General features: G+C 42.0%; 1 protein-coding gene across 2 annotated transcripts in view; it reads left to right on the forward strand.

Annotated features, from left to right (window-relative positions):
- Positions 1 to 27,122, forward strand: part of flnbl (filamin B, like) — an 82,277-nt gene that overhangs the window by 36,880 nt on the left and 18,275 nt on the right. For both annotated transcript variants that reach the window (XM_060910947.1, XM_060910948.1), the window contains exons 4-31: positions 3,337 to 3,484; positions 5,008 to 5,201; positions 5,284 to 5,446; positions 6,199 to 6,399; positions 9,056 to 9,193; positions 9,654 to 9,780; positions 10,537 to 10,673; positions 10,806 to 10,999; positions 11,255 to 11,368; positions 11,519 to 11,662; positions 13,219 to 13,342; positions 13,432 to 13,592; positions 13,673 to 13,763; positions 13,849 to 14,018; positions 14,105 to 14,222; positions 14,556 to 14,818; positions 14,994 to 15,591; positions 15,966 to 16,139; positions 16,242 to 16,404; positions 16,589 to 16,749; positions 17,430 to 17,597; positions 17,721 to 17,844; positions 17,936 to 18,089; positions 21,799 to 21,988; positions 22,189 to 22,436; positions 23,301 to 23,381; positions 24,312 to 24,414; positions 26,726 to 26,866. In XM_060910947.1, the coding sequence (XP_060766930.1) occupies positions 3,337 to 3,484; positions 5,008 to 5,201; positions 5,284 to 5,446; positions 6,199 to 6,399; positions 9,056 to 9,193; positions 9,654 to 9,780; positions 10,537 to 10,673; positions 10,806 to 10,999; positions 11,255 to 11,368; positions 11,519 to 11,662; positions 13,219 to 13,342; positions 13,432 to 13,592; positions 13,673 to 13,763; positions 13,849 to 14,018; positions 14,105 to 14,222; positions 14,556 to 14,818; positions 14,994 to 15,591; positions 15,966 to 16,139; positions 16,242 to 16,404; positions 16,589 to 16,749; positions 17,430 to 17,597; positions 17,721 to 17,844; positions 17,936 to 18,089; positions 21,799 to 21,988; positions 22,189 to 22,436; positions 23,301 to 23,381; positions 24,312 to 24,414; positions 26,726 to 26,866 (4,792 nt within the window). The remainder of the gene's footprint in view (positions 1 to 3,336; positions 3,485 to 5,007; positions 5,202 to 5,283; positions 5,447 to 6,198; positions 6,400 to 9,055; positions 9,194 to 9,653; positions 9,781 to 10,536; positions 10,674 to 10,805; positions 11,000 to 11,254; positions 11,369 to 11,518; positions 11,663 to 13,218; positions 13,343 to 13,431; positions 13,593 to 13,672; positions 13,764 to 13,848; positions 14,019 to 14,104; positions 14,223 to 14,555; positions 14,819 to 14,993; positions 15,592 to 15,965; positions 16,140 to 16,241; positions 16,405 to 16,588; positions 16,750 to 17,429; positions 17,598 to 17,720; positions 17,845 to 17,935; positions 18,090 to 21,798; positions 21,989 to 22,188; positions 22,437 to 23,300; positions 23,382 to 24,311; positions 24,415 to 26,725; positions 26,867 to 27,122) is intronic.

Consider the following 27,122-nt stretch of genomic DNA (forward strand, 5'->3'; position numbering starts at 1 on the left):
TTTAATTTTAATTTTTTCCTCGAAAGGAAGACTGGCAAATGGCTTCGCCAAAATTAAATCAGTAATGCTTGGCATCTGTGCGCAGCTTTCTTGCTAGCTGACTAGCCCCCTCAAGTTCAGTCACTCATACGACATTTCTGGAACTAAGATAGCAAACTTGACAACACTATATTTACACTTTATTTACAATGAAAATATATACAAACTAAAGCTGGTAGAAACCGTATGTAATGAATGAAATCGAAATGTAAGCTGATCTCTTACAATACACCACACCACTTGCGAATCCGCATGGGACTGAACTGAAATTCACCGCTGCCTGTCTATATTTGAAACGAGCTGTCAAAGAAAATATCCGGCCGCTTTCACCAATCACCAGTCTCCTCGCGGAAAGCTTTGCCATGTCCCTCCCACTGTGAGGCTGGGAGTCCGTGGGTGGGCATTTTCACAGTATTTGTCCAATAACCGTCTTGCATTTTGAGAGTGACAAGTGCATAGCTCCCAAATGCCATTGAAGTGCACTGAGGCTGGGCTGCATCATGCTGTCATGGGGGGGGGGAGAACTCACGCGCACATTAGGCGAACTGGGGAAAGTTATAATGGAATGATTTCACACTGTAGTTGGGTTGAGCGCACATTTCTATGATTCTGGATCTGAAATAGCAATATTATAAGGTCGGCTATAACATAAGCCTAGCGCAATTCATCCTACACGATGTTCGTCATTTTTAGAGGAGGCTGAGCCTCCCTCGTCTTAGAGCGATCGCCCGTGGTCCTTAAAGGAGATACACGAAGCCTTTATTTTTAAATTTGAGTGGATAGTATGTCCATCCTTGACTCTTGTATGCTGCATAAATGGGGATTTAAAAAAAAAAATTTATGGTGAAAGTAAGAAATACCTTTACTGACATGTTCAACTAAAGACTGATTTTGGCTTCATTGATTGTGGGTTGACCTCTTGTTAAAACAGGATAGGTGTTATAACTTGTGCAACATACATGTACGTGCATGCATCATCACTAACACAAAAGGCTAATTAAATAATCAGATGAACTGAGACGATCACATTCTGAAACAAATTAAATAATCTTATACCGGTAACTTAAACACACAATACAAGTTACATACTAATCTAAGTGCAGGTAAACAGGTTTGTTTTTTTTAAATCCAAATGAGTCAGAGCTTACCTGTCTGTTCTTGCTTCTTGAAGGCTGATTTGTCTTTGAAACAATCTGACTTTCAGTTGTTTCAGTTCTCTGTTCATTCACTTCCATGTACCGTGAGAGAGAGCAGCAATATCCAGTTCAGAAATCAGATGGCTGCTCCACTCATTTACTTTTCATACTGTGTTCTGCCATTATTGCTGGGCTCAGGCAATTACTAAAACCTGGGACGGGGTGGAATGTCACCGGTTTTAGCAACAACCCTCTGCTCACTCTGGGAGGACTGGTGCAACTGAACTTAGTGTTTTTATAAAATTATAACACTTACTTTCCTTTTCTTGTAGTTTTCTTTATTTGTTGATGCTACACCCTCTTTCAATACAGGCTTGTAGCCAACACTCAACAGAACAGGAGGAGGAGAGGAGACACCACTTCATAGCCACCCAATGTGCCTGTGAACTTCTTGCAAAATGTGTCCAAATCTTTGCAGTTTGAACATTCTTGGGCTATGAATGCAATGTAAATCCAGCTTCTGTTGTGTTGTTGCACCAACCAAAAACACATCTGCGTGGCATGGCGATAAATTGGCTCAAAATGGAGGATCGGAGTTGCAGTCAACGGTGTTTAGTATAGTGGAAGTGATGGGACCAATAGACCGCTACCTATATAAGTCACTTTAATCATAATTACTATATTAGATTTATTGTTAACGCTTAAAACTATTCCTGTGCTATTCTTGAGGTCTCAAGGCATTTATAAACAAGTGAGGCCATGGTTCTGTGTATATGCTTTAAAGAAGGTGGGACTCTTATCAGTAGCAAGTGTGACTGTTTCTCATTCATGGTTATCTAATTGGAATATTATTTGTTTAAGGGGAGGCTGGTCATTTCATTAATGTTTTATACAGTGCATGCCCACACCCAATCACACCTCTGCAAACAAAGGGTGTGCAGGTCAGATTAACTGAGGACACACCCTAGTGACTTGGACTTCAACAGAGCTGGCTGCCCTTCATGAAAAATGAAGGTCTAGTATTCATCATGGACTGCATAAGTGACTGCACTGACTGACTCATGAACAAATTGGGCTCCTTTTCTTTTGGAACTAGTTATAACCTTGGCACCAATTTGTGGCATTTCTGCATAAGATGGTTCAACTTTCAGGATGTTTCTATGGGAGAGGTGAACAGTGCACAGTGCTCCATGAAATGTAAGACGTACAAGTTTTAAAAAAAATATATAAACATGTAAAATGTGTATTTAAGGTTTTATATGAATTAAGAATGAGTTATTCCACGAAACAGTTGTATGTGAGCTGATGGCTGATGGGGTGTATCACGCCGAGTTGGCTGTAAGCCATGTATGACAAGGTTATTATCCACTTTCATTGCATTTTGAAACGGAGCATTTTATTTTTTGCAAGTTCAATAAATAAAAACCTTGTACAAAACATCCAAAGTCACTTCCACTTGGAATGTAAACAAACCAGTGGGATGACTAGCCATTTGTGAAAAATGCTACACTAACTCTTAAAATGTTTGGCTTTTTTTTTTGAGGGGGGTGTTGTAGAGGTTATTTCGTCCTCAGTTGGTTCAGCAACATGTGCCACCATTTGTTTTTCCCTACTCATGGTATACGAGCTGATATCCTAGTAGTAGAGTAGCCAATATCCAGTAGAGTATCCAGTGAATATGGATAAAAACGTACTAATTTAAACATTAATAAATTAACATTTGTGTGTCAGTGTTAAGTATTTGACATTTTGAAGTTGGTGTTAGTGTTGCTAATTGTAGAAATTCCTGATTTGTAGAAGTCTTGAAATTGGAAATGGTCACAACTTGAGACATCCACCTTGTTCCTGTGCTAAACTGTCTTGCGTGGTGTGGATTTGTGTATTGCAACATGATGGGTTCTTGTAATTTGACTATGACCCTGTTGAGTCCACCTACTTGATGGAAAAGATGCTGCAAAACAGAATGCAGCAGCAAGTTTTCATACACGGGTTCAATGTCATCCCCCCCCCCCCCAAAAAAAAAAAAAAAGTGGGGTTGGGGTTTTTTTTTTTTTTAAAATATGAAGGTTGGGGTGCTGATGGTGAAAGCTTTGCACATGGTAACAGCCTCTTGCCCTTATTTGGAATGTCTTGTCAACGGTGTTGCTATGTCTCTCCCCAGGTGATTGCTCCTGAAGAGATCATTGATCCAGGTGTGGATGAGCAGTCTGTTATGACCTACCTGTCGCAGTTCCCCAAGGCCAAACTCAAACCTGGAGCGCCTCTCAAACCCAAACTCAATCCCAAAAAGGCTCGTGCTTATGGTCCAGGTGGGAATATCTCTCTCTCCCCATTTTTAATATCCACTATGTAGTTGGTCATATACTTTTCCAGCATGAAGAAATAAACTATCGTTTTCCTCAAATTTAATTTGATGCAGGCGATTGATTAGGAGTTTTATTATTAGGACCTGGAAAATGAATTTTTATACATTTTTGCAAAGTAAAATATACCTTGAAGGTGTGTTGCTAGTCATAAGTGTATGGCTTCAGTTGTAACAACGTTGCTGCAGTGTTACCTGTTGGACCTTGACTAACATGCTGCTTATTCTTGTGATTTTTATTCCTTGAAATCTACAAGGCAACTTGAAAAGTTTGTGATGTTCCTCGTTTGTAGCATAAAGGGAGTTTTATTGAAACAGCAGAGAAGATTAACTTCTAACCACTACTGAGCTTTAATCATTTTTCCTCTGTGCTGTACTCAAAACTGGCAGCCCCTTAACCTCGTATAAAACGGTGCCAGGCAAATATGGAACGGCTCTGTAATATTTCATACATGGCTGATAGATCGTCAATAAACGCAACCCCTAACCTGTTGTGAAATTCTTCAGGTCTGCACGAGTGGTAGTTAATATGTCAAGACATGTTTGCCCATATTGGCACTTTGTTTCTCGTGCCATGAGGGACCTGTTTAAATTTGCTGTAGTAAAATGGCTACCTTTTACTGAAGTATTAATGTTCTCTGTGGTGGGTTATTGAAAAACCTGCCGTGTGCAGAGGAATAATTCCGATTAGTTTACAGTAGAATGCAAGCATTAGTCACTTTAATGTTGCCCTGTTATTTAATCTCCTGATTGCTTCCTGCACAGCCTGTAATTTCAGAGGTTCATTGAAGGCACAAAAGGTCAAGCTTCCTAAAGCAGAAGGCTGCTAGCAAGAAGTTTTAATCACATCAGGCGTGTTTTGTTTTTTCATGGTGGGTGGGGGGGATGCTCCGGGACCCCCCCCCAAAGTATACCATTAAGGTTTAAACTTGGACACTGCAAACCTGAGCTTGAACAAAACCTACTTTGCAGTGTGTATTTTGGACATGCAGAAGCCATAGATAAAGGAAACTAAGGATGTTGCTTGAATGATCTGTAATTGGGTCATATGCTATATAAATTAACTCTTATTCTGAATCCATAGCAGAGTAATACTATTTCCAATAGATAAATATTTTGGGCCTCAAGTCAAATGGCCATCAAGCCACATTCACTCAATTATTCGTTTAAAAAAAAAAAATGCCTCAAAGAAAATGCAAGGACCTGAAGTAATACAATTAAAGGAAATTCCTGGTTCTTAGTCCTAACAATGGCTGTGTGGTCCATAAGGTTCACTTGGTAACATTCTGCACAGGATATTCATCTGCTGTAGAGTTTTCCTGAGATTAGTGTTAATTTTTTTCTCTTCTGTGACACATTTTTGGATCATGGATGCATACAGGATGAGACTGTAAAATTGTTTTTCTGGTAAACACAAAGTAGGGTGTCTTCCACCCCCACCTATGGATTTGTCTTGTACTATTTTGTCAGGTATCGAGCCAGTGGGCAACAGGGTGTTAAAGCCAGCAGTGTTCACTGTGGACACGTTCAGTGCAGGACAGGGGCAGGTCACAGTCTACATCGAGGACCCTGAAGGCAGAAAAGAAGAGGTCAAGGCTGTTCTCAACGAAGGCAAAAAGACCTACTCTGTAACATACATTCCTCAAGTGATGGGCCCTCACAAGGTGCGGTTAAAGGATTTGCCTAGTCAGTTTTATTTCGAGTGTTTGGAGAATTTGAGACATGGTTTCCATGGTGTTTCTACAGGTGACTGTGCTGTTTGCTGGTCAGGAGATTCCTAAGAGCCCTTTCGAAGTGAACGTGGACAAGGCTCAGGGTGACCCCACTAAGGTCACAGCCAAAGGTCTTGGGCTTGAACCAGTGGGCAACATTGCGAACAAACCCACTTACTTTGACATCTACACAGCAGGTCTGTTGGCTTTGTGCTCAGTTTGAGCATTGCTGCTCATGCAAGCAACATATAAATCTAGTAGCATTTGATGCATGGCAAGTCAGTGCATGATGTCAAGGGATTTAATAGATTACAGCTTCCCTGAGGACTAGGAGTGTTCATGTCAAGGTTTAATTATGGTGATCGAAGTTTTTTGCCTTATGAAATGTGCTTGGGTCTCCTCCCCCACCCCCTTTCTGATCAAATAATGCAGTTTGAGGTCTGATTTTATAAAAAAAAATGGATTCCATGCTTTTAAAGCAATTAGCAATGTAGTACTAAGATTTAACTTGCCTTAACCCTAAGATGATCAGTGCTCTTGTGTAGTTTAGTCTTTTGAGCCTTCTATTGAAACCTACCCAAAAAGAGCTTTTTTTTTTTTTTTTTTAGTAACGGCTAGCCATGTTTGTATCTGTGAGTGTGTAACCATAGAAACGGCTCACTTCAGAGTGTAAGGAGGCGACTGGCTGTCAGACTGGAATTAAAGTAGTCGTTTTGTAAATGCACTGTGAAGGCACTAATATTTGGACATGTATGTGACACATGGTGCTATGGGCTCTTGGGATTAGTTAAGGATGAATATTTCACTTTTCACAGGGTTTGTTTCAGATCAGAAATGTGCATGCATGTTGTACTACCCCCTTTGTAAATAGTGTAATATGATGTGTGTGCATTTATTCTCAAGCCTACCCACAGTTCAGACTTTAACTTTCAATGTGTGTATGTAACAGGTGCTGGTGTGGGTGACGTGACTGCAGTGATTAAGGACCCTCAGGGCAATAAGAACACCGTGGAGGCCATGATGGAGGACAAAGGCGACAGCGTGTTCCGCTGCACATACAGACCTGTTCAGGCTGGTCCTCACACAGTCAGCGTCATGTTTGGGGGCATCGCTATTCCCAAGAGCCCTTACACAGTTGGTGTTGGTCCAGGTATGCATGTTGAAAAATCTTGTCAGCTTTCCAGGTTACTTGTCTAATCTTTTGTCCTGTAGATTAATTGGATGTGTAGTATGGTTGCAATTATGCATTCAGCTGATAGTAAGGGTATAGCGATTTTACATTGATGCACAGATTTGCACGTGAAATTGTAAATCTCCATAAATCATTCCGTTACTCATGGAATGCACTTGGGATGTCTGATCTGTGCATTGAGAAGCGTGTAAAGCACATGCTGGTTGTGGCCACGTGCTTTCATGGAGAGCCTGAGAGATCTACACTTAAGTTGGAAAGCCTGTTCTGGATTAAAGCAGCTAATGTGCATTACGCAACCATGTTGTTATAATGGTTGGTTTAAAAAAAAAAAAACCTTCAGTAATACCAGAGGGTGTGGAAACTGGGCATTTTAGCCACTTTAGAGCTCTTTGTGCTACAGAACTCTGGTTTTTAAAAAAAGTCCAATTTATTCAATCAGTAGTTTTTGGGAGAAATTTATACACTTTGAATTGGTAGTATCCTTAAATTTTAAGTTTTATTTATTTAGTTTTATAGACTGCACTTTTTCTGATTGAGAGTGTCTTTAGTTATCTCCTTTTTATTGAAAATATTTTGTGAAGGCAGTATAGAGTTGAATTGTGACCGGAGTGTATCATTTACTGTCAGCTAGGCATGTAATCTTGAACACCTGTCTGTTTATAATATAAAGTAGACATGCTGTTGGGTGGTTTTGGGGATTTTAAATCCTCTACAGGGGTTAAATGTTGATGTCCATCTGTCTGTTATCTATAGCACTTATCTGTCAGGGTCTGGGGGAAGCTCGAGTAGATTCCAGCTGACTTTGGGTAAGAGGTTGGGTATATCCTGAACAGGCCACCAACCTATTGCAGCACTAATACAGATCAATCTTGCTCCTCCACTCCTGTGGACAATTTAGAGCATCCATTTAACCTAAATCTGCATGCCTTTGGACTATAGTTCCTATGTGCAATTTGCTGTGGCGCACAAATGGGAGAGAAATTTGTACTTGGTCATGTGCATCCCCTCATTTAAGCATGTAGAGAACTTGTGACGAAAGCCTGGAAGGAAGTAGGAGGGATTGTTGTGATGCCAAAGTGATGATTGATTCATAACTTGCTAGTTTGAGCACAAGATGAATCGGAGCATCACAAGCTGTTTAATGAGAGAGAGCTCATGAAGGATTGCACTTGCTGCTGCCTCGTGATTGTAGCAGCAGTTTGTGATGGAGCTTCATGTGTTTGGGCTAGTGATTGTGGAGGATGATGGTGAGGATGGAACTTGGGAATGACTCAGTTTTTGAGAAATATCAACACAACCATTAATCACATTTTAACAATGGTGAATCCGATCAGTTTATTTGTGAGCTGTGTGAAGAACCACTCAGGTTGGCTGTGTAAGCCGGTGAACCAGAGTGCTGGCAAACTGAATTTGAGCGCTTGTAAAATGCCAAATTCCTTCTCTCTGAGGCAGCTTTTCCAAACCAGGTTAGCATGTGGCTCTCCTGGCTTACAGGAAACCTAATTGAACTGATTTTTCCCAAATAAAAATGACTAATTTATTGAAAGTGGTAATTGAGACTCTGTATGGGGTGGGTGGCTTTTTTTTTTTAATATTAAATCTCTTGCTCTTTGTAACCAAACAATGAAGGCATTGTTCAGTTGAAGTGACTTATTTGCATTGCTCTTCTCTGTATGTGTCGTATCTTGCCTAAAAACTCATCTCTATTATAGTCATTAAAGAACATGGGGGGTGCTGTTGGCAGAGTTTCTAGTGTTTTGGCAACTTGAGTCACTCAAATGAATCAACCTGAAGCTTGCTGCAGAATTAATATTTGGGCGAAAAATCCGTGTTTCAGGATATTTAAAGCTGCTTTAATCACCTCCCTTACCTGGCTTACGTTTTCTTCCAAAACGGACAATTGTAAAAGGGTCATCAGATATGCTTAAACATGTATACTGGTGGTTATCCTATTATATTTTGGAATGGGAGTATTCATTTTACAAGCAAATCTGGATGCTTGAGAAATCCCTAAATTTCGCACATGTATGAAATGCCTAAATTTTAAAAATGACTTGAAGTATGTTTTATTTTGTAGGTCTTGATTGCATTTAAAGCTCCTTTACTTGTCTTGGTATTTCTGGAATATTTACAAAGACTGAATGGCAGCTGGAACAGGCAGTTGTGTCTGGGATATGCTATGTCTTTGCCACATCTTAAACTCGACACTGTCTTGGTGAGGTAGCTAAACATGAACACTAAAGCGATTAGCAAGAGACTTGAACTTATTCTTACGGATTATGCGCCACCAATGCTTCTTAAACTGGATTACGTTCTCATTCCGTCTGAATGTGACTTGTCCCAGAGTTGGTAAAATGCAGTTTAAAACCCTTCATTTTTCCATCAACTTGATGCGAATAATGAGGCTGTGTGGGTACTGATTTATAGGTCGTAGTTCTGTTTTAAAAAAAAAAAAAAAAAAGCATTCCATGTTTTGTGAAGAAAAGTGCAGGCGCTGTGGGGAAATGGTGTTATACTACTATAGCTGCAGACAGATGGATAAACTCTTCCATTTATTTTTTTTAAATGGACATGTGAAGAAATGTAATTTAGACTGAAAATGTGCACATTTCAGCATCCACTCCTAGTGCTTGCAGAGCAACAGGCCGAGGCCTGCAGCCCCGAGGAGTTCGTGTACGCCAAGTGGCTGACTTCAAGGTGGACACAAGAAATGCAGGAAGTGGCGACCTAAAGGTCACAGTAAAAGGTCCTAGTAAGTATCTTGCTCAAATGGTCTTTTTAGCCTTACTTCAGAACCCTTAAAGTAAATCCCTACCTGATTTTAAGCCCAAATTAATATAAACTATGTATGGTAAATATCTGTATTGAGGGCCTGGTTGAGCTCACAGCTCCTGTGACAGCCTTAGCTTGACAATGTGAAATACGAAATATGACCCAACTCCCAAGAGCAGGCGAGGGTGGAGGTTCCCCAGCCATTGCCAAGCTCTCCTTCCCAAATGACATTATTCTCACGGAGTCAGCAGGTTTTATGCCAAGATGGTGATTTAATGAACAGTCTGACTCCATGTCAGTGCAGTGTTTCTGACTCGAATGCTGTAATTATGCTGTGTCTGATAATTGAGGCTGTTCACAAGGACCGGTCATGAGGCACATCTGTGATGCCTTGGAGGATGCAGTTTCCATATATTACAGAACATTATTCTCCCTTGTAGAAGGCCTAGATGAGCAGGTGAAGCTGAAGGAAGCAATGGATGGTGTCTACGCCTATGAGTACTATCCAAATGCGCAGGGCAAGTACACAGTGAGCATCACGTGGGGTGGCCAGCACATTCCCAAGAGGTGAGTTTCCACAGAGCAGTCAACTTGCGGTGTCTGTGGTAGGGCAAGGTAGGAAGGGGCATAACATTACATCATCCTTTCCAGTGTGTGTGGGTCTAGGCTTGGAGAAATTGTCCTGCAGGGAACTTGGTTAATGTAGATAAATTTGTCGTCTGTTTAGTTTATTAGTTTTCTTTGCCTGACGACTGGTGTTGTGAAAAGCTTCTGTGCTGCTTTCATGCTACAAGGGCATGTGCTGACATTCCAGTAAAAAGAAACATTCATTAGGCAGGAAGGGGTGTTTGTTTTTTCCTTCCCCCTCCATAAAATCCCTCAACCTAAAAAATTGACCTCTCTGAAGGGGTGGCTTAGAGCATCAGCCTGGTGTTTACTCACAAATACTGGTGTGTTTGAGCTGATACTGGGGGTGATCTCATGCATAGTGGTGTTCACTGGCTTCTACCCAGAGCTGTACGGTAACTGTTGCCCCACAGGAATGTGCTGAAATGCTTCAATGAGAGAAAGGGAAGGGGGGAGGTTGAATTAATACAATTGGTCTCTGTTCACCTGGATCTTCATGTTCACACCTACGTGCCTGTCGGCTATGCGGCTGCATTATCATTACTGTGTTAAACATTCACCCTGCGGTTATGATCTGTTAGAACCATGGTGCTAGAATCTGTCTGCTGCCGAATATGGTCAGTGTGTAGTTCAAGGAATATTGAGTTTTGGGTATGTGAATTTTTTTTGACTTTGGACTCTCTGCTATTGGTTTAGTCCTTTTGAGGTTCTGGTCAGCCCTGAAGCGGGACCGCAGAAGATCAGAGCTTGGGGCCCGGGTCTGGAGGGAGGCATTGTGGGAAAGTCTGCTGACTTTGTGGTAGAGTCTGTTGGCACAGACGTCGGAGTGCTGGGTGAGTTTTTATGGCCTCGGAGCAAAATATCGGACTAAATTGCATCACTGACCTTTTAAAGAATGTAACTTCTGGCTCTCCAGATTCAAATTATGAATATATTAAAGCTAGTCTCTTATGCATTTCATGCAGGCTTTGCCATCGAGGGCCCGTCTCAGGCCCGGATCGAGTGTGAGGATCAGAATGATGGATCCTGTGATGTCAAGTATTGGCCCACAGAGCCTGGGGAGTACGCGGTCCATGTAATGTGTGATGATGAGGACATCGAAGAGAGTCCGTTCATGGCTTACATCGTTCCTGACAACAAAGCAAGCAATCCTGACCAGGTACAAACTTGTAGCAAGGCTTTTTAAAAGTTCTACAAAAAAATTACTTTATAAAAGAGCACTGTGCTTAAGAATATAATATTCTTAAAGTAGCAGATTTCCAAAATGAGTCTTCTGGAGACTTTCTTCCTTTGTTCCACATTTGTATAAGTTATTTGAAACACATGAGCTAGAATTCTTAGATATTATTGATTTTTTTTTTTTTTTTTTTTCCAAACTTAAATTGGAGTGCACATTGTCCATAATTGATTTTAGGTTAAAGCCTATGGTCCAGGCCTGGAGAAGACTGGTTGCATAATCAACAAGCCTGCAGAGTTCACAGTTGAGGCCAAAGATGCTGGAAAGGGTCCCCTGAAAATCCTTGCCCAGGTGACTCAAACATGAACGTCATGCATGAAGTCATTTTTACAAATCCCTCAAAACAGCCTTGTATTAAACGTGTGCATGTTTAGACACACAACTTGCTAATGTCCTAAACCTTTGGGTTGTGTTCACCCCTGTCTTTTGTCAATATCTCAGAATGCTGATGGTGAGCCTGTTGATGTGAAGGTGAAAAGTAAAGGAGACTGCATTTACTCCTGCTCTTACACTCCCACCTCTGCTGTCAAACACACAGTGGTGGTCACCTGGGGAGGGACCAATGTTCCCAACAGCCCTTTCAGGGTAAGCCCTCCTGAGCCCCAGAGCTCCACAGTTCCCACTCCTACTAACACCTTGGCCACTAACCTAACGGAGTGTAAGGTGCCTGAGGTGAAGGCTAACCTTGTGGCATCCGAGCTGCTCAAGTTGGATGGGCCAGTGGAGCCTTGCATCCCAAAACGCAAACTCATCATTGTTATTACCACCCATGTTGAGGAGTCCTGCACGATTTCTATCTAATTTGTTTTGGAGTGTAAAACAAAATGCACACTTACTAACAATTGTTAACATGCTTCAATTTTCCTTTCGTAAAATTGATTCTTTTGTTGTACGTTATTTTTAACAAATCTTGCTTTGTTTATGAATCTTCAGTATTTGTGCAGCTTTTTTCTGACCAACAAAATCTGTCTAGATTCATTTATTTTTCATCTTTTTAATTCACTTAACTTCTATCCACATTTCAGATTTTAATGACATTTGTTTGATTTTGCTTGTAATTGATTTGTCAAATGTTTTTTTTAAAAAAAGGTGACTTGCACCCTTTTTCCACAATTTGACATGGTTCCCTGAGATCTTGATGAAACATGACATGCTTTGGTCAAAATGGCACAAGGAGAAAACGCCACGCCTCCCTTCTCGCCCTGTCTAAACAGCCCTGTTTAAAAATGGCTGGCTGGCGCACTTGTTCCTTGAAATGGAGGTGCTGCTCACCCCACACCCTTTTCATTGTCCAATTGGAGCATTTTCCTCATGAATATTCATAAAGGCAGTTGTCAAGCCCCGAGGGGGCGGCATAATTCTGAGCTCCACCTGTGACCTAGCAAAGGGAGCCAAATTTGAAGGATTTGTTCAAGTACAGGTTTTCTGAAATGGACAAAATAAACTGACCTGAGGGGGTTGGTAGGCACTCGGATACCCAAATGCATGTGTGCAAGCTCTGAAAGTTTTCATAATGTCCCCTTTAAAACTACTTAGACTTGACAGTGATGCTGTAATGCCCAAACATGACACATTTTTCAAATGTCATGCTTGTACATCTGACTGAACTTTGAGATCTGACTGAAAGTTTGAAGGATCTTTGAGTATCTGATCATACCGGTATCAGTATAAATGAAATTTAGGTTTTGTATAATCAAAAGCACTTTTCTACTGCACTTTTCAGAATTGTTACTGAGCTACTGTCAATTTAATTTGTATACTTGAAATAAATTTCAGTATTTGCATCTCATTGTTTCATTCATGTGTGAAATGGGGGAGCAGTGTTTTTGTGCATGTTGTGTAATCCTCTGCACTCATTGTGTTTTTTAAAAGGAGCAATAGGTTGTGTTCTTTCAGCGTGTGGATGTTCATAGTGCTTTTACGTGGGCTTGTGAAAAATGTTGCATGCTGTTCTGTTGGTTAGTGGAAATGCATTTGTTTTCTGCAGTTAAAGTTCATATTGGGAGAAGTGGGGGTGGGGGGATGCAGCTTATTGCTCCTTTAAAGTTATGTAGTTTGCATAATTTTATGTACATGGCACACATCTGTATACCTTCTCTAGGCTTTGTTTTAAATGCAACTTCAACACAATTGTGCCTTAGGTTCAAGTTGGAAAAGGCAGTCACCCTCACAAGGTGAAAGTGTTTGGTCCGGGTGTGGAGAGAACTGGCCTGAAAGCTCATGAGCCCACACACTTCACTGTGGATTGTACAGAAGCTGGGGAAGGTAATACCCAAGCACGTGCGCAAATGTGCATGCACATGGCATTTTATGCTTGGTCACGGAATGTCTGTCCCCCCCCCCCCCCACTGTAGGTGATGTTAGTGTGGGTATCAAGTGTGATGCCAACGTGATCAGCGATAGGGAAGAAGACGTCGACTTTGATATCATTCCCAATGCCAACGACACCATTACAGTGAAGTACATTCCACCAGGAGCTGGATGCCTCACCATCAAAGTCCTTTTCACAGATCAAGTGAGTGACCTCAATGATTCAGGTTTTAAGATGACTTAATTCCAGTTTCAGGGGTCATGTGTGTGTTTGGCACAATGTAGGAAGTCCCTGCGAGTCCCTTCCGTGTCAAAGTGGACCCTTCACATGATGCATCCAAAGTTAAGGCAGAGGGTCCTGGGCTTGCTCGAGCCGGTTAGTGTTTCCGTGTCCACTTTGCATATTATAACGGAGAGTTAACGTTCTAGTGGAACTTAAGAGCCTGCTATTCCTTCTGCAGGTGTGGAGAGTGGAAAGCCCACTCACTTCACGGTTTACACCAAAGGAGCAGGAAAAGCGCCACTGGATGTGCAGTTCTCTGGTCCAAACAGAGCACAGTCTGTCAAAGACTTTGAGGTCATCGACAATTATGATTACTCCTACACTGTCAAGTACACGCCAGTTCAACAGGTAATCCCCTCTAATCAGTAAATATCCCAGGTTCATTTTCATACATCGGTAGTGTATTTGACACCTTTATCTTTGTGTTCCAATAGGGTGAAATGGTGATAATTGTGACATTTGGAGGTGATCCCATCTCTAAAAGCCCCTTTGCAGTGGGAGTGGCAGCACCGCTTGACCTTAGCAAAATTGAAGTCGATGGCCTGGAAAACAGTGAGTTTTCTTATTGGTGTACGCATGTGGCTTTGTGGTGCTTAAATTGCTTACTACAAGTTCCACTGCCAGGGGTGTGTGGTGGGGTGTTTTTGGGGTTGGGTTTTAAAAAAAAATTACTTTTTAATAGTGTTATGGTCAGTTTTGTGACTTTCACTACATGCTTGTGCCTAAAATGGTTGTTTCCTGCATCGGAAAAGTTAATTGCAGAGTTTTATTGGGGGGAGGGAAGAAACATCACTGGGTCTTAAAATGAAGTAATCCTTTACGTCAGCAGGCTCCAGTAGTTCGGCATTTAATCTAAATGACCTTTATCAATTCTGACTGTTTCAGGAGTGGAGGTTGGTCAGGATCAGGAATTTGCTGTGGGCACTCAGGAAGCAGGTGGTCAGGGCAGACTGGAAGCTCGGATTACCACGCCAACCGGCAAGTCTGTGCCGTGTGTAGTCGAACCTCAGCTTGGTAAAGGTGTCAGCCTGGTCAAATACACCCCAAAAGAGGAAGGTGCCTATGCTGTAGAGGTCCTCTATGATGGCAACCCAGTGCCTGGGAGCCCCTTCCCTGTGGAGGCTATGTTGCCTCCTGATCCCAGCAAAGTGAGTGGATTTGTGATGTTTTAAAAAAAAAAATTTAAGTCTATAGTCAAAAATCTGAAATTTGATCTGGTCAGTGCAAGCATACTCTTGTAGTGCATGTTTTATTTCTTTTGTTTTGAAGACTTCCAAAGATGTGATTTTTGCTCAGAGTTGACATGTGCATGTTCTTTTTCAGGTCAAAGCTTATGGTCCGGGATTGAAAGGAGGTTTGGTCGGGAGCCCTGCAGAATTCACAATCGACACCAATGGAGCTGGAACAGGTGGGCTTGGCCTGACTGTAGAGGGTCCAACTGAAGCCAAAATCGAGTGTTCGGACAACGGTGACTGCACGTGTTCTGTGTCCTACCTTCCTACTGAACCTGGGGAATACCTTGTGAACATCCTCTTTGAAAACGTCCACATACCCGGATCACCTTTCCATGTTGACATAGAGTACCCCTTCGATCCCACAAAAGTGATTGCGTCAGGTTCAGGCCTGAAGCGTGGGAAAGTGGGAGAGATCAGTGTGCTCAACGTGGACTGCTCCAAAGCTGGGCCTGGACAGTTGGCCTGGGAGGCGGTGTCTGATGCAGGCTCCAAGGCGAAGACTGAAGTGCTAGACAACAAAGATGGCACTTACACAGTGACCTATGTGCCCCTGACAGCAGGCATGTACACACTGCTGCTCAAGTATGGAGGGAAGACGGTCCCAAACTTTCCTGCCAAAGTGGTGGTGGATCCAGCAGTCGACACCAGCAAGGTGAAGGTGTTTGGACCAGGAGTGGCTGGAGAAAGTATGTATTAAGGGTTGAAGTCCTCTTTGAATTTGGTTCTTTTGCACATGTTGCCTTGCTTTTTGAAATATCAATGTTTCCTTGGTTCCTGTGGCATCTCATTTAGACTCCTTTCCTAACCAGCTCTTATTATACAGGCATGCTAGAACATCTGTCATTATGCTTTGGATGACCTCATCTTGAGCTGAAAAGGGGGGGGCACTTCATCTTTGTGAAAGATGACTATCCTTCAAAGCACAAGACTGACACTTATGAAGATGAATTACTTTTTTTGAGTAGATGGTTATCCTTTGTGGATTGTCCTCATGCTGGTTTTCTTTATGTTCCTCTACATCATTTGGCTTTGAGTCGATCACTTGCTTATCACCCTGTAGGTGTCTTCAGGGAGGCTACCACAGACTTCACTGTTGATGCTCGGGCATTGACCAAAGTGGGAGGGCAGCACATAAAGGCTCAGGTTAAGAACCCATCCGGTGCGACTACAGACTGTGCCATTGCTGACCAGGGTGATGGCACCTATAAAGTGGAGTACACGCCATTTGAGAATGGTATAGCCCAAAGCATGATATTGTACTTATTTTGAGCAGTTGATGCCTAGCTGTTAATGGGTGTCTTTTTACATAATGACCTTACAAAAATATTGCTTGTAGGTGTTCATGCTTTGGAGGTGCTCTATGATGAGACTCCTCTGTCCAAGAGCCCCTTCCAGGTAGCGGTGAGTGAGGGCTGTGATCCCACTCGAGTTGTAGCTGAAGGCCCTGGGTTAGAGGAAGGGCTAACTGACAAACCTAACAAGTTCTCAATAATCACAAGGTACCACAGCCTTTTATTTTGGTCTCACACATGGCTGCTTTAAGTTTGGGTTTCACTTACTCAGTCCAAGCTTAAAGCAGCAGTTTAAGTTTTTTGGTTTGTTTTCCTCTTTTTATCTCTTGCGTAATCCTTGAATTCGGTTGGAGAGCAATTAAGAGCCAATGTTGTCATCTGATTTACACAGAGGAGCTGGTATTGGTGGCCTGGGCATCACAGTTGAGGGCCCGTCTGAGTCAAAGATGTCCTGCAAAGACAACAAGGATGGTAGCTGTGATGTGGAGTACATTCCTTATGCTCCTGGACCTTATGATGTTAACATTACATATGGAGGACAGCACATTCCAGGTATATCTGGTTCTGCAGTGGTCTCGTGTCAGACTTTTGAGACTCTCAAACCCCATAAGGCTCTGCGTTGTAACAGCAGAGCTCCTTGAAATAAAATTAACAGAACCTTGTGTGAAAGTGTTTGTGTGTTGGGGGGTGGAGAATGCACTTGCATGTCATTTCGGATGGATGTTTGTGAATTGACCGCCCATGTACTGTTTAGTTTGACAGGACTATTTTTGTCAGGGTCTGTACAAAAATCAAATTTGTCAATTTTCCCAAATTTGCAAGCTGAACTTGTTACTCTGCAAATGTCTGGTCTAGTGCAGTTTTCTATCGCTGACTAATTTGCTGAACCAAAGTGCCTTGATTTATTAGGTCCCCCCCCCCAAAAAAAAAAAGCCACATGAGCCAATTAGCATATAGAACTGTCACTCCAATTCATAAGTGTTCTGAACACACACTAAATGCTTCCTGGAAGACCTGCCCCATTTCCCCAATCTCACATTAATAACTTTGGCCAGTGTCCCTCTCTGATTTGGTTTTCCTGCTTGAAAGATGTGTTGAGATGTTCACTTTGTCAAAGTAAATGGTTGTTTATGGTCTGTCCAGTGCAGGGAGACTCTTGTATAATAAATCTCTACAAGGAAAGTAGATGAAGAGTCTCCTTCCTTCCTTCAAGTTTTTCATCCTTTCTTCAGGCAGTCCATTCAGAGTGCCAGTAAAAGACATTGTGGACTCCAGTAAAGTGAAGCTGTCTGGACCTGGAGTGGGTTCAGGGGTTCGTGCCAAGATCCCTCAGACTTTCAATGTAGACTGCAGCAAGGCTGGAATAGCACCACTCTCTGTAGCTGTAACTGGCCCTAAAGGTAAGATGCTGTTTTGTACTGATTTAAAAAAAAAAAATCTTAGTTTGTATATTGAGTGAAGGACCAGACCCTGTGATTTTTACAAGTAAAGCCTGACCATACATCTGTAAAATTTGCTTCCAGGTGTGGCTGAACCAGTTCAAGTAAAGGATAATGGAGATGGAACCCACACTGTAGCCTACACTCCTTCTGTGGAAGGACCTTACTCTGTAGCAGTCAAATATGCTGAAGAAGAGATTCCACGCAGGTAGCGTGACACTCCAGCACTTTGTCCACAACTTGGTCAGTATTCAATAGCTTGTAATCTCTAATGACGTTTCCACACTACCCTCTTTCAGCCCGTTTAAACTGCGTGTCCTGCCCACACATGATGCTAGTAAGGTTCGTGCCAGTGGGCCTGGGCTGACTACAAGCCTGCCTGCTAGCCTTCCTGTGGAGTTCACCATCGATGCCAAGGATGCAGGAGAGGGCCAGCTATCAGTCGAGATAACTGTGAGTAAGCCCCGGTGTGAAACTACTCCTCTTCAGTTTAAATAAAGACTAAGTCTTCTATTCTGTTCTGCTGTGCAAGTTGTATATAGGCTTGTATGCTGATTTTAAGTTGATCATGTTTATTAAACACATCAATAGATTTTTGCTAATTATAACAGGATTGGTTTAACTTGTGTGTGTGTGTGGGGGGGGGGTTCCCCCACTTTATCTTTTGTACACTGGCTGGCTGTTTGGGATGGGTGACGTAGCAAAAGTATTGTATCAAGTAGGGCTGTAACGATATGCGTATCGAAATCGCGATACGCAGAGCCACGATCCGTATCGCGATACAAGAAGGCAGAATCGCGGTACACCCTTTCAAACTTCTCCTCAGCCCAAAAACAGAGGCGCTTCCAAACTTCAATTTATGAATACTTTACATTTTAAACTTGCTTAAATTACTTTTATTTTTTTTATATCTATTAGTAAGTTGTTTTTTCGCCGACCTGCGACAATCTTCTGCGAGTCACGCAACGTCCACACTCGCCACTGGCAACCATATGGCGTCCTTGGCCACCAGAGCATTTATTTCTTTTAAGCGGTCGCTATTCTGGTTGCGACGCGGGGAGTGAATCCATAAACAAGCAGCTCATTGGCTGGCTAGGTGTGCCACAAGCCAATCACAATCACTTGACCGGAAAGGCATGCAGTGTTGCCAGATTGGGTAGGTTTAGGGGCTTTTTGGCTGGTTTTGAACATTTTGGGGTGGAAAACATTAGCAATATCTGGCAACACTGAAGGCATGTCTGCTTGGGCGGAAGCCTTCTGCAGCAGTTACATTTTGACACGCGAGCAATGTTTCACCATAAAAATTCCGTAATTTCCATCTGTTTTCCGCGATCACAGAAAATCATTGGCCCTATGAGAGTGAGACAGTGAGAGAGCCGCCACCCCCCCCCCCCCCCCCCCCAAAAAAAAATCTTAACGGATTTACACGATTTGGAAAAATGACTTTTTCAGAACCAAAAAAAACAGAGCTTCCGGCTCAACAGTATTATTTTGAGAAATAAAACGCATTTGGATATACATTTGTTCATTTTTGCATACATATTACTCATTCTCTGCAGTGGTCTGAATTATTTGTTATTAAATAGTTAATGTAAGTAAGTAAATGTTAAGTCAAATTTACTATAAAAATGTAAAAAAAAAATCGTGGGCGTATCGAATCGTGGGTCAAAAATCGCAATACGAATCGTGAGTTGGGTGTATCGTTACAGCCCTAGTATCAAGTCATACTTCTCAAGCATTTCTGCATTTAAGTTATTCCATAAAATTGAGTTGTACATGAGCTGATGGCCAATGAGGCATGTAGCACTTAGTAGGCTATAGGCCATACGTGATATTGAGGAGTGTTGTGTTTTTTTTTTTTTTTTTTTTTTTTTAAATATATCCACGTTCACTGGATTTTGAGAAACTTAACTTTTTATTTTTTGCAAATTCAATTAATAAAAACTTGACAAAACATCTGATTTCTGCTAGGAATGTAAACAAACCTGTAAAATGCAATTAATTTTGAAAAATGGGTACTTTTTTGGGGGGGGGGGCGTTATTTTTGATTAGTTATTTCATCCTCGGTTGGTTCAGCAACCCGCTCTGCCATACCTCTACTTGTGGTACATGTGCTGGTAGCCAATCGGAGCACACGATTGCTCATCCAGTGAATGTGGATAGAATGAGGAGTAGTGATCTGTAAAGTTAAGTTTTCTAATGTCAAAGTATAACTTTTTTTTTTTTCATATTTAAAAAAAAAATACACCTTTTAACTGTTTGGGGGGGGGGGGGGGGGGGGGGGTTAAATATTGAACACTAGGAAAAGATGAGGGGGGAATCTAAAACTTGAGATTAAGTATAAAATGGAAAAAAAAAAAAACTTCCAGGTCTGACGGGTTGTAAAATTTATATTTAAATTTTTTTTTAAATAACTTGAGACATTCACAGGATCTTGGGTGTATTGTACAAATCATTCATCACAATCTGTATCCACTTGGATGTAGTTTCTGGATAGGGAATTGCAGGTACTGAGTTAATGGTAAGGAAACATGGTTGGCTTTTTTGAAATGTCAGTCAAAAGGCCTCTTCCATTCAAGTTAGGTGGTTCTTGGTCATGTTTATTGTAGCCCACAAAGTACCAGAGGGTGCTTTCTCACCAACAGCAGTTGGTATGCACTAAACAGTCCATTTGAACCAAAAGCTTTGTTTCGTTTTCGTCAGTGTGAAAGCATCAATCACACTCGGGTGCGCACTAAATCAAGAGGACGGAGACCTCCAAAAAGGGGTGGTCTCGTTCTGCTTGATTCCACACCAAATGTCAACCTCTGGTGCGGTCCCTCTGGGGAGAACGCGAACCTGGACCAACTTGGGTCAAACAAACTATTATTGTAAAAGGCTGCCCACACTAAGAATGGTAACTGTTAATGACCTATAATGATGTGAGCATTGACACAATGTGATCATTATAACGTCCTGTAAACAGCGACATCAGGCACACGTGCGTGCTCCAGCTCTGTCAGCATTCTGTCAGTGGGGAAATTCAGATTGCCCTGTATTAACCTACAGCATAACATTCTACAGTAAAAGCCGGCTGGCTTGTCAGGCTAACGGACTATAGCTTACCTTGTGGGTCTTTGGAAAGGTGCTTGTCTCATCAGCAGGACAGCATTGGTGAAAATGGCACGTCTCCTCTGCCTGAAGTGATGCGCTATACACCTTTGGCGAATCCAGTATATCTGAAGATTGTTCTCCAGCTGCAGCCGCGACTCATTCCGGAACTGGATATTTTGCCGGTAATGTTGACGATATAAAAAACAAGGACCAGCACAAGAAAGTGTGCGAATGTGTCGCTCCATTGTGGAAGTTCAAATTGGCACTCATTTCTACCGGAGGATGATGAAACGTCATTCAGACTGATTTGGTTCGTTTGCATGTGTGAACACGGACCACACGCAGTCTGTATGCTACAATGTAACAATTTTACTGCCTGGTGCAGACCAAATCAAACTAGTGGTGTGAAAGTGCCCAGAATCTCTCTAGAGAGAACCAGAAGTTCAGACTTGTTGGAGTAATTGAAATGAAAAGCTACAAATAGACTAAACTCCTTTATGGTAGATTTAGCATGCTAACACTAACTGCTTTTAGATTACCACGTGTTCAGCTTCGTTTGTGCTGTTAATTTCTTCTGGACTTGTTTTAAGATGTGACCAGTGCTTATCCATTTTTACTATGAGAGCTTGTATAACATTTTGTCTCCTCTAGGTCCAAAAAATGCATCCAGGGATTAGTGAAATGGACCAGTAGTTGGAGAAATAGATGTCTTATTAAAGCCAAATGCAGTCCCTTAAGCAGCTGTTTGAATAATTTCCATTATTTAAAAAATGGTTCTCGGACCCCTCCTTCCCCCCCCCCCCCCCCCTTTTTTTTTTTTTTAAAGCTGTCTGAAGAGTGATGAAGCACTACTGTATGATTTATGGAGGTTGTAATCTAGCCAAAGCTGCACTCATGTCTTTGTTTGAACTTGTACTGAGCTCCATTCGTGCTTGGACCTCTGTGCTCCTTGGCTTGAGGGATAGTTTTGCTTCGCTGTGAACTTTCTCCTGATCTGCTGGTCATCTTGATGCGACTCTAACAGTGTGAGAATGCGGATCTAGGCTAATGCGCTAATTTGTATCTTCAGGACAAAGATGGAAAACCAAAGATGATCAGCGTTCAGGATAATCTGGATGGGACTTACACGGTGGCCTACGTGCCGGATAAAGTGGGCCGGTACACCATCGTCATCAAATATGGAGGTGATGAGATTCCGACTTCTCCGTATAGAGTACGAGCGACTACTACAGGCGACGCAAGCAAGTGCACGGTCACTGGTGAGTCTGAACTTTAACCCCCAAAAAAAGTGTAGAACAGTGTAGTTTTCAAAATGGGACTATGCAGTCATAGATGTACCAAACCTGGGTTCTCAGCGCAGCATGCAAATTGGTTGAGTGATGCATGTAAAATGGGAAATCTCATCAGCATATTTCCAGCAGCTTTCTTAACAGACTTGAGTCCGATCCTTATTTTGCAGGTCCTGGCATCGGGCCTACCATCGGCATCGGAGAAGAGGTGGGCTTTGTGGTGAACACAAAAGGTGCAGGGAAAGGGAAGGTCTCGTGCATCGTTGTCACACCTGATGGGACTGAGGTGGAAGCAGAGGTCATCGAGAACGAAGATGGAACCTTCGACATCTTCTACACCGCGCCAAAGCCAGGAACCTATGTCATCTACGTGCGATTTGGTGGAGAAAATATCCCTCACAGTCCTTTCAAAGTCATGGTGAGGATCCGCTACACATAGCATCTCCCTGGAAATAGAACGTGTGGAAACTGGATTAGTGTCGGGGGGAACATCTGGCTATAAAGTCCTGTTTATATAGGGATGAATCCACAAGTGACAGCAGTGATCGATCATGATGATGCATGTATTTAGAAATAGTGACTTCTTTTGAATTTTGCAACTTCACTTATTTTCTGTAAATTTAAATCCTATCTAATTAGTGGAAGTCTTTTTAGAAGTTAAGCATTAATCAAAAAGCCATTAGATACTCATAGCATGGTTTTAATTTATTTGCCAATGCATCTTTGTATTCTAACCGTTGTAAGCGCCTACTATTTAGCGGTTACATTTGTTTTTTGACCACTTGGTAATACAGGATACACCTGAATGGGGTTTTTTTTTCCTTTTTTTTTTTTCAGCGAATGTATAAGAGGCAGGATGCAAAAGGTGCACGTTTATATCTGATGGTGTTCACTTCCTACGTGCTTTTACCTTTCTGTTGTGAGCCAATAGAAAGCAAGAAGGCAGACTGTTTGGGGGAGGATGAAGCAGCTGCTTATTAAGTAGCTTCAGATCAGGCTTGTCAGTGTTCTTGCTCTTGTTTGGGGCACATGTTGGGAGGGAATCGGTCTTATCTACTGATGTGAACAAATGTTCTGGTAAAATTACCTTGCCTGCTAGAATTTTCTTAATGTTGGCACCTCTGAAAATGCTAGCTAGTGTATTCTTGTAGTTGCATACATATGCTTTCTACATGTTATACTTTTTTGTCAAAGTTTCCAGTTTCTACTGAATTGCTGTCTCACATCGCAGCACTTGTGGTATTCATTCCAAAGTGTGTAACCTGCACTGTCATTTTCCCAGGCTACTGATGAGGCTCCTTTGCTGCAGCAGCAGTCAGTCCAGCAGAATCAACTTGCTCCAAGTGTTGGCTTCCAGCCCTGGGTACACACTTCCTCATCCATCTCTCATCCCTCCTTCATGCAGCCTGTGCCAGCTAGGGGAATCCTGAATGCAATACTCCTATCACTGCTTCCTCTTCAGCCTGTGTGCTGACCCTCTGGGCTGGCTAAATACACATTATTTCAGCTCCTTCTCCATTTGTCTTGGTCTTTCTTCCTGTTACTCTTCCTGGTCTCCTTTGTAATGGAAGTGATTTTTGTACAGGTCTGCCTCATTTTGACAACGTTCTTTTCAGGAAACGGCTGCATCTTTCCAATTTCCAACTCTACTGTTCTCTTCCATGGCTGTATTTCCTTGGAAACAACTATGCTCATATTTCTTAGATGCTGGTGCATGAGAGAATGTGATCAGAGGGCTTTTGAAGGGTCTTGGTTTTGTTTGGAGATGAATCTGGGCATCAGTTAAAATGTGGCTTAGATAGCAAGTTGCAATTTTAGTTGCTTTATTTAACTAAAGATTTGTTAGTACTGGGAACTTTTTTTGTTAATTTTAGTCTTAACACTTTACCTCCATTTAAACACCATGGTTAATCTCCATTCATGCTGTGTCTCTTCTGAACTTTTAATCAACAGCATAACACTACTCTGAAACCTACTGGCTGTCTACCTTCTTATGGCTAGTGTCTTAATAAATCTGCTGCTTCTTTCTTTCCCCTTTTTCAGAGTCTTGTCACAGGTGTGCAGGGAGTTTGTCACCATTTACGTCTCCAGTGCATGTTTTCTGCTGTGGCTGAATCATGGAACACATCCAGCCTTCTCTCTTCCTGCTCGTCTTTATTTTTTCCTCCACTTTTCAAACGGAGTTGCTGCTTTGACAATGGAAACGTGGTGAAAGGCACTTGTTGATCTGGAGCCTGTCTGTGAGAGTCCTAAATTTTCCACTTTTTCATTGGGAATTTCTTCCCCCACACAGGTCACAGATGGTGCCTACATTCCAGTGAGCAGTATGAACGGCACAGGCTTCCGGCCTTTCGACATGGTGATTCCCTTTACCTTAAGCAAGGGTGAAATCACAGGTGAGAAGTGACTTAACTTTAGCTCAGCTGGAATTTTTTTTATAAAAACAAGTGCCTGTTGGGATGACCTTTATCTGATGGTTTGTATATAATGTGTCTCGTATATGGTTACAGGGATCTCTTGAAATATGCCCTTTTTAATTTTAGTTGGAGAAAACAGCCTTAATCTGAATTGGTCTATGATTTTTAATTCATGTGCACAAACTATATAGAACAGATAACTTGGTGATATCTTGGGAATGTAGATGCTGGTTTTGCTGTTCAAGTAAATTATAAATTGGGGTTTTAGTGTTGTGTGGTTGGGAGTGAGTTGCTGCCTCAAGTGGAGTTCAAGTATCTTGGTCTTGTTTGCAAGTGATGGTAAAAATGGAGCATGAGATGGACAGTCGTATTGGGGCAGCATCAGCAGTAATGCAGGCGTTGTACTGGACCATCGTGGTGAAGAGGGAGTGGAGCTGGAAGGCAAACCTTTCAATTTACTAGTCAATCTATGTTCCAATTCTCACCTATGGTTGAGCTTTGGGTAGTGACCTGAAAGGACAATCGGATACAAGCAGCTGGAATTAGCTTTCTCTGTAAGGTGGCTGGGCTCACCCTTGGATAGGGTGAGGAGCTTGGACATCTGGAGGGATCTCAGTAGAACCACTGCTCCTTCATGTTGAAAGGAGTGAGCTGAGGTGGTTCAGGCATCTGATTTAGGATGCTTCCTGGGTGCCTTCATTTGAAGGTTTCCTGGACACATCCAACTGAGAGGAGACCTCGGTAGACCTAGAATGCACTGGAGAAATTGTATCTTCTGGCCAGGGAGTGCCTTGGGATCCCCCAGGAGGAACTGGGAAAATGTTGCTGGGGTGAGGGATGTCTGGAATACCCTGCATAGCCTCTTGCCACTGTGACCTGACCTTGGAAAAACAGAAGAAAATGAATGTATGTTTTTGTATGCGTCTCTTGGTTGCCCAGTCACAATACAGTAATCTCAGGTTGGCCCAACTTGGCATCGTGACACTAGTTTTCCAAACCCACACTAGCACACCACCTTTTCTAGTAGATCCTCCATTGCAGCTTATTCATCTGTATTATGTCAAGTATTATCTGAACACATCTCACCAGACTGGAGATAGGGATAGTTTTCAGACTTTTTTTTTTTTTTTTTTTTTTTACCCTTTCTGGCTTGATTTGCAAAATGAAAATGTGACTGGTCTAGTGTTGTGGGGTGCTATAACCCCCAGTTGTATTCAAAATGGGTCTCCTCTGTTTAGTCAGTGTGGTGACATGAAGAGCCGTTATGAAAAGCATCCACTGCGACTTTTCTTATTGCCATTATGTTTACCATTTAACTGTTAAGTTGAGTGGTCACTCTTCATCTTGGCTACTCATGAACTACTTGTCTGGACTTTTCTTGTAAGCAGTGAATTGAATTTCCCTGTCCTAGGATCTTATTCTGATAGATGCATACAAAAGTAGTGTTAAATGATCTTTCAAAGATGAAAACAAGCCCTGGTACCTTTCTGGCAATGGCTATCTGTTGATATTTCAACTCTGATAGACACAGATATTGTTATAACTCCAAGTCTATTTTTTCTAAATGATTTATTCCAACCTCTCGCTGACGCTTTTCCAGAGCAGCCTACTTTTGGCTGCTTTTACCGCAGCCAAAAAACTGTTAGTCAGCCAATGGAACCCCCCACATGTTGTGTAGACGTCTATGGGCTCCAAGTTTACTTGATGTATCTATGGAACTCTCAACAGCCCGTATACATGGTGCCAGATCGCAAACTCTAATGAGGTGGAACCGTGCTTTTGATGAGGTCAAAACCTTTATTGCTGATACTCGTGTCTAAGGTGCTGTGTACAGTTCTGTAACTTTTTTCTTTAAATTTATTTACTTTTTTGCTGGAAAATGTTGTTTCGTTTCTATACACTTGTATACCAATGCACTTTAAATGTTTATATAACATGTAAGATTACAGATGCTCACCACTGGGTTGGGGTGGGTGGGTGTGAAGTGTTGCCTCTATTTGTATTGATTATGAATATGTGCATCATTATAAAATAAACAATTGGTCACAAAAAAAAGATGAAAACAAGCCATTGAAAGATTTGGTTTGTCTTTTCATAATGACTTATTTGGGTAAGCTACTGCGAGGCTAGCTTGGACAACAGTGTAAAGGCAAAAAGCTCACTCATTGGGCCCTGGGACATGGGATGATGCCTCATTTGTATGCAGTTACCCAAATTAGTACAGGTTTGCAAGTTTAGTGTGAAATGTTCTGTTATGGTGTTGGCATATAATTTTGCTTTGCATATCCAGGTGAAGTTCACATGCCGTCAGGCAAAACGGCTCAGCCTGAGATCATCGACAACAAGGATGGGACGGTTACTGTGAAATATGCTCCTACAGAAGCAGGGCTTCATGAGATGCACATCAAATACAATGGCAGCCACATACCAGGTAAAAGGGTGAAGGGAGTGTCTTGGAGCTTAAAAAAAATGCACCAAGAAGAGTATGCAGCTCTCACCAGCTGAGGATCAGTGTGCTCTTCCATAATTAATTCCTGATCAGCTTTTTTTTTTTTTGTCCTGTATGCAGGTTTGAAACTAGAATTGATCTTAGAAGTTGAAGGGTGTTAAAGCTTCACCTTTCATGATATTCCTTGAAGTTGTAGGGTTGGGGAAATTAATCGTTCATGATTGATTTTGATGTGCAA

The sequence above is a fragment of the Neoarius graeffei genome, chromosome 26 (genome assembly GCF_027579695.1).
Source record: "Neoarius graeffei isolate fNeoGra1 chromosome 26, fNeoGra1.pri, whole genome shotgun sequence".
Lineage (NCBI taxonomy): Eukaryota > Metazoa > Chordata > Actinopteri > Siluriformes > Ariidae > Neoarius > Neoarius graeffei.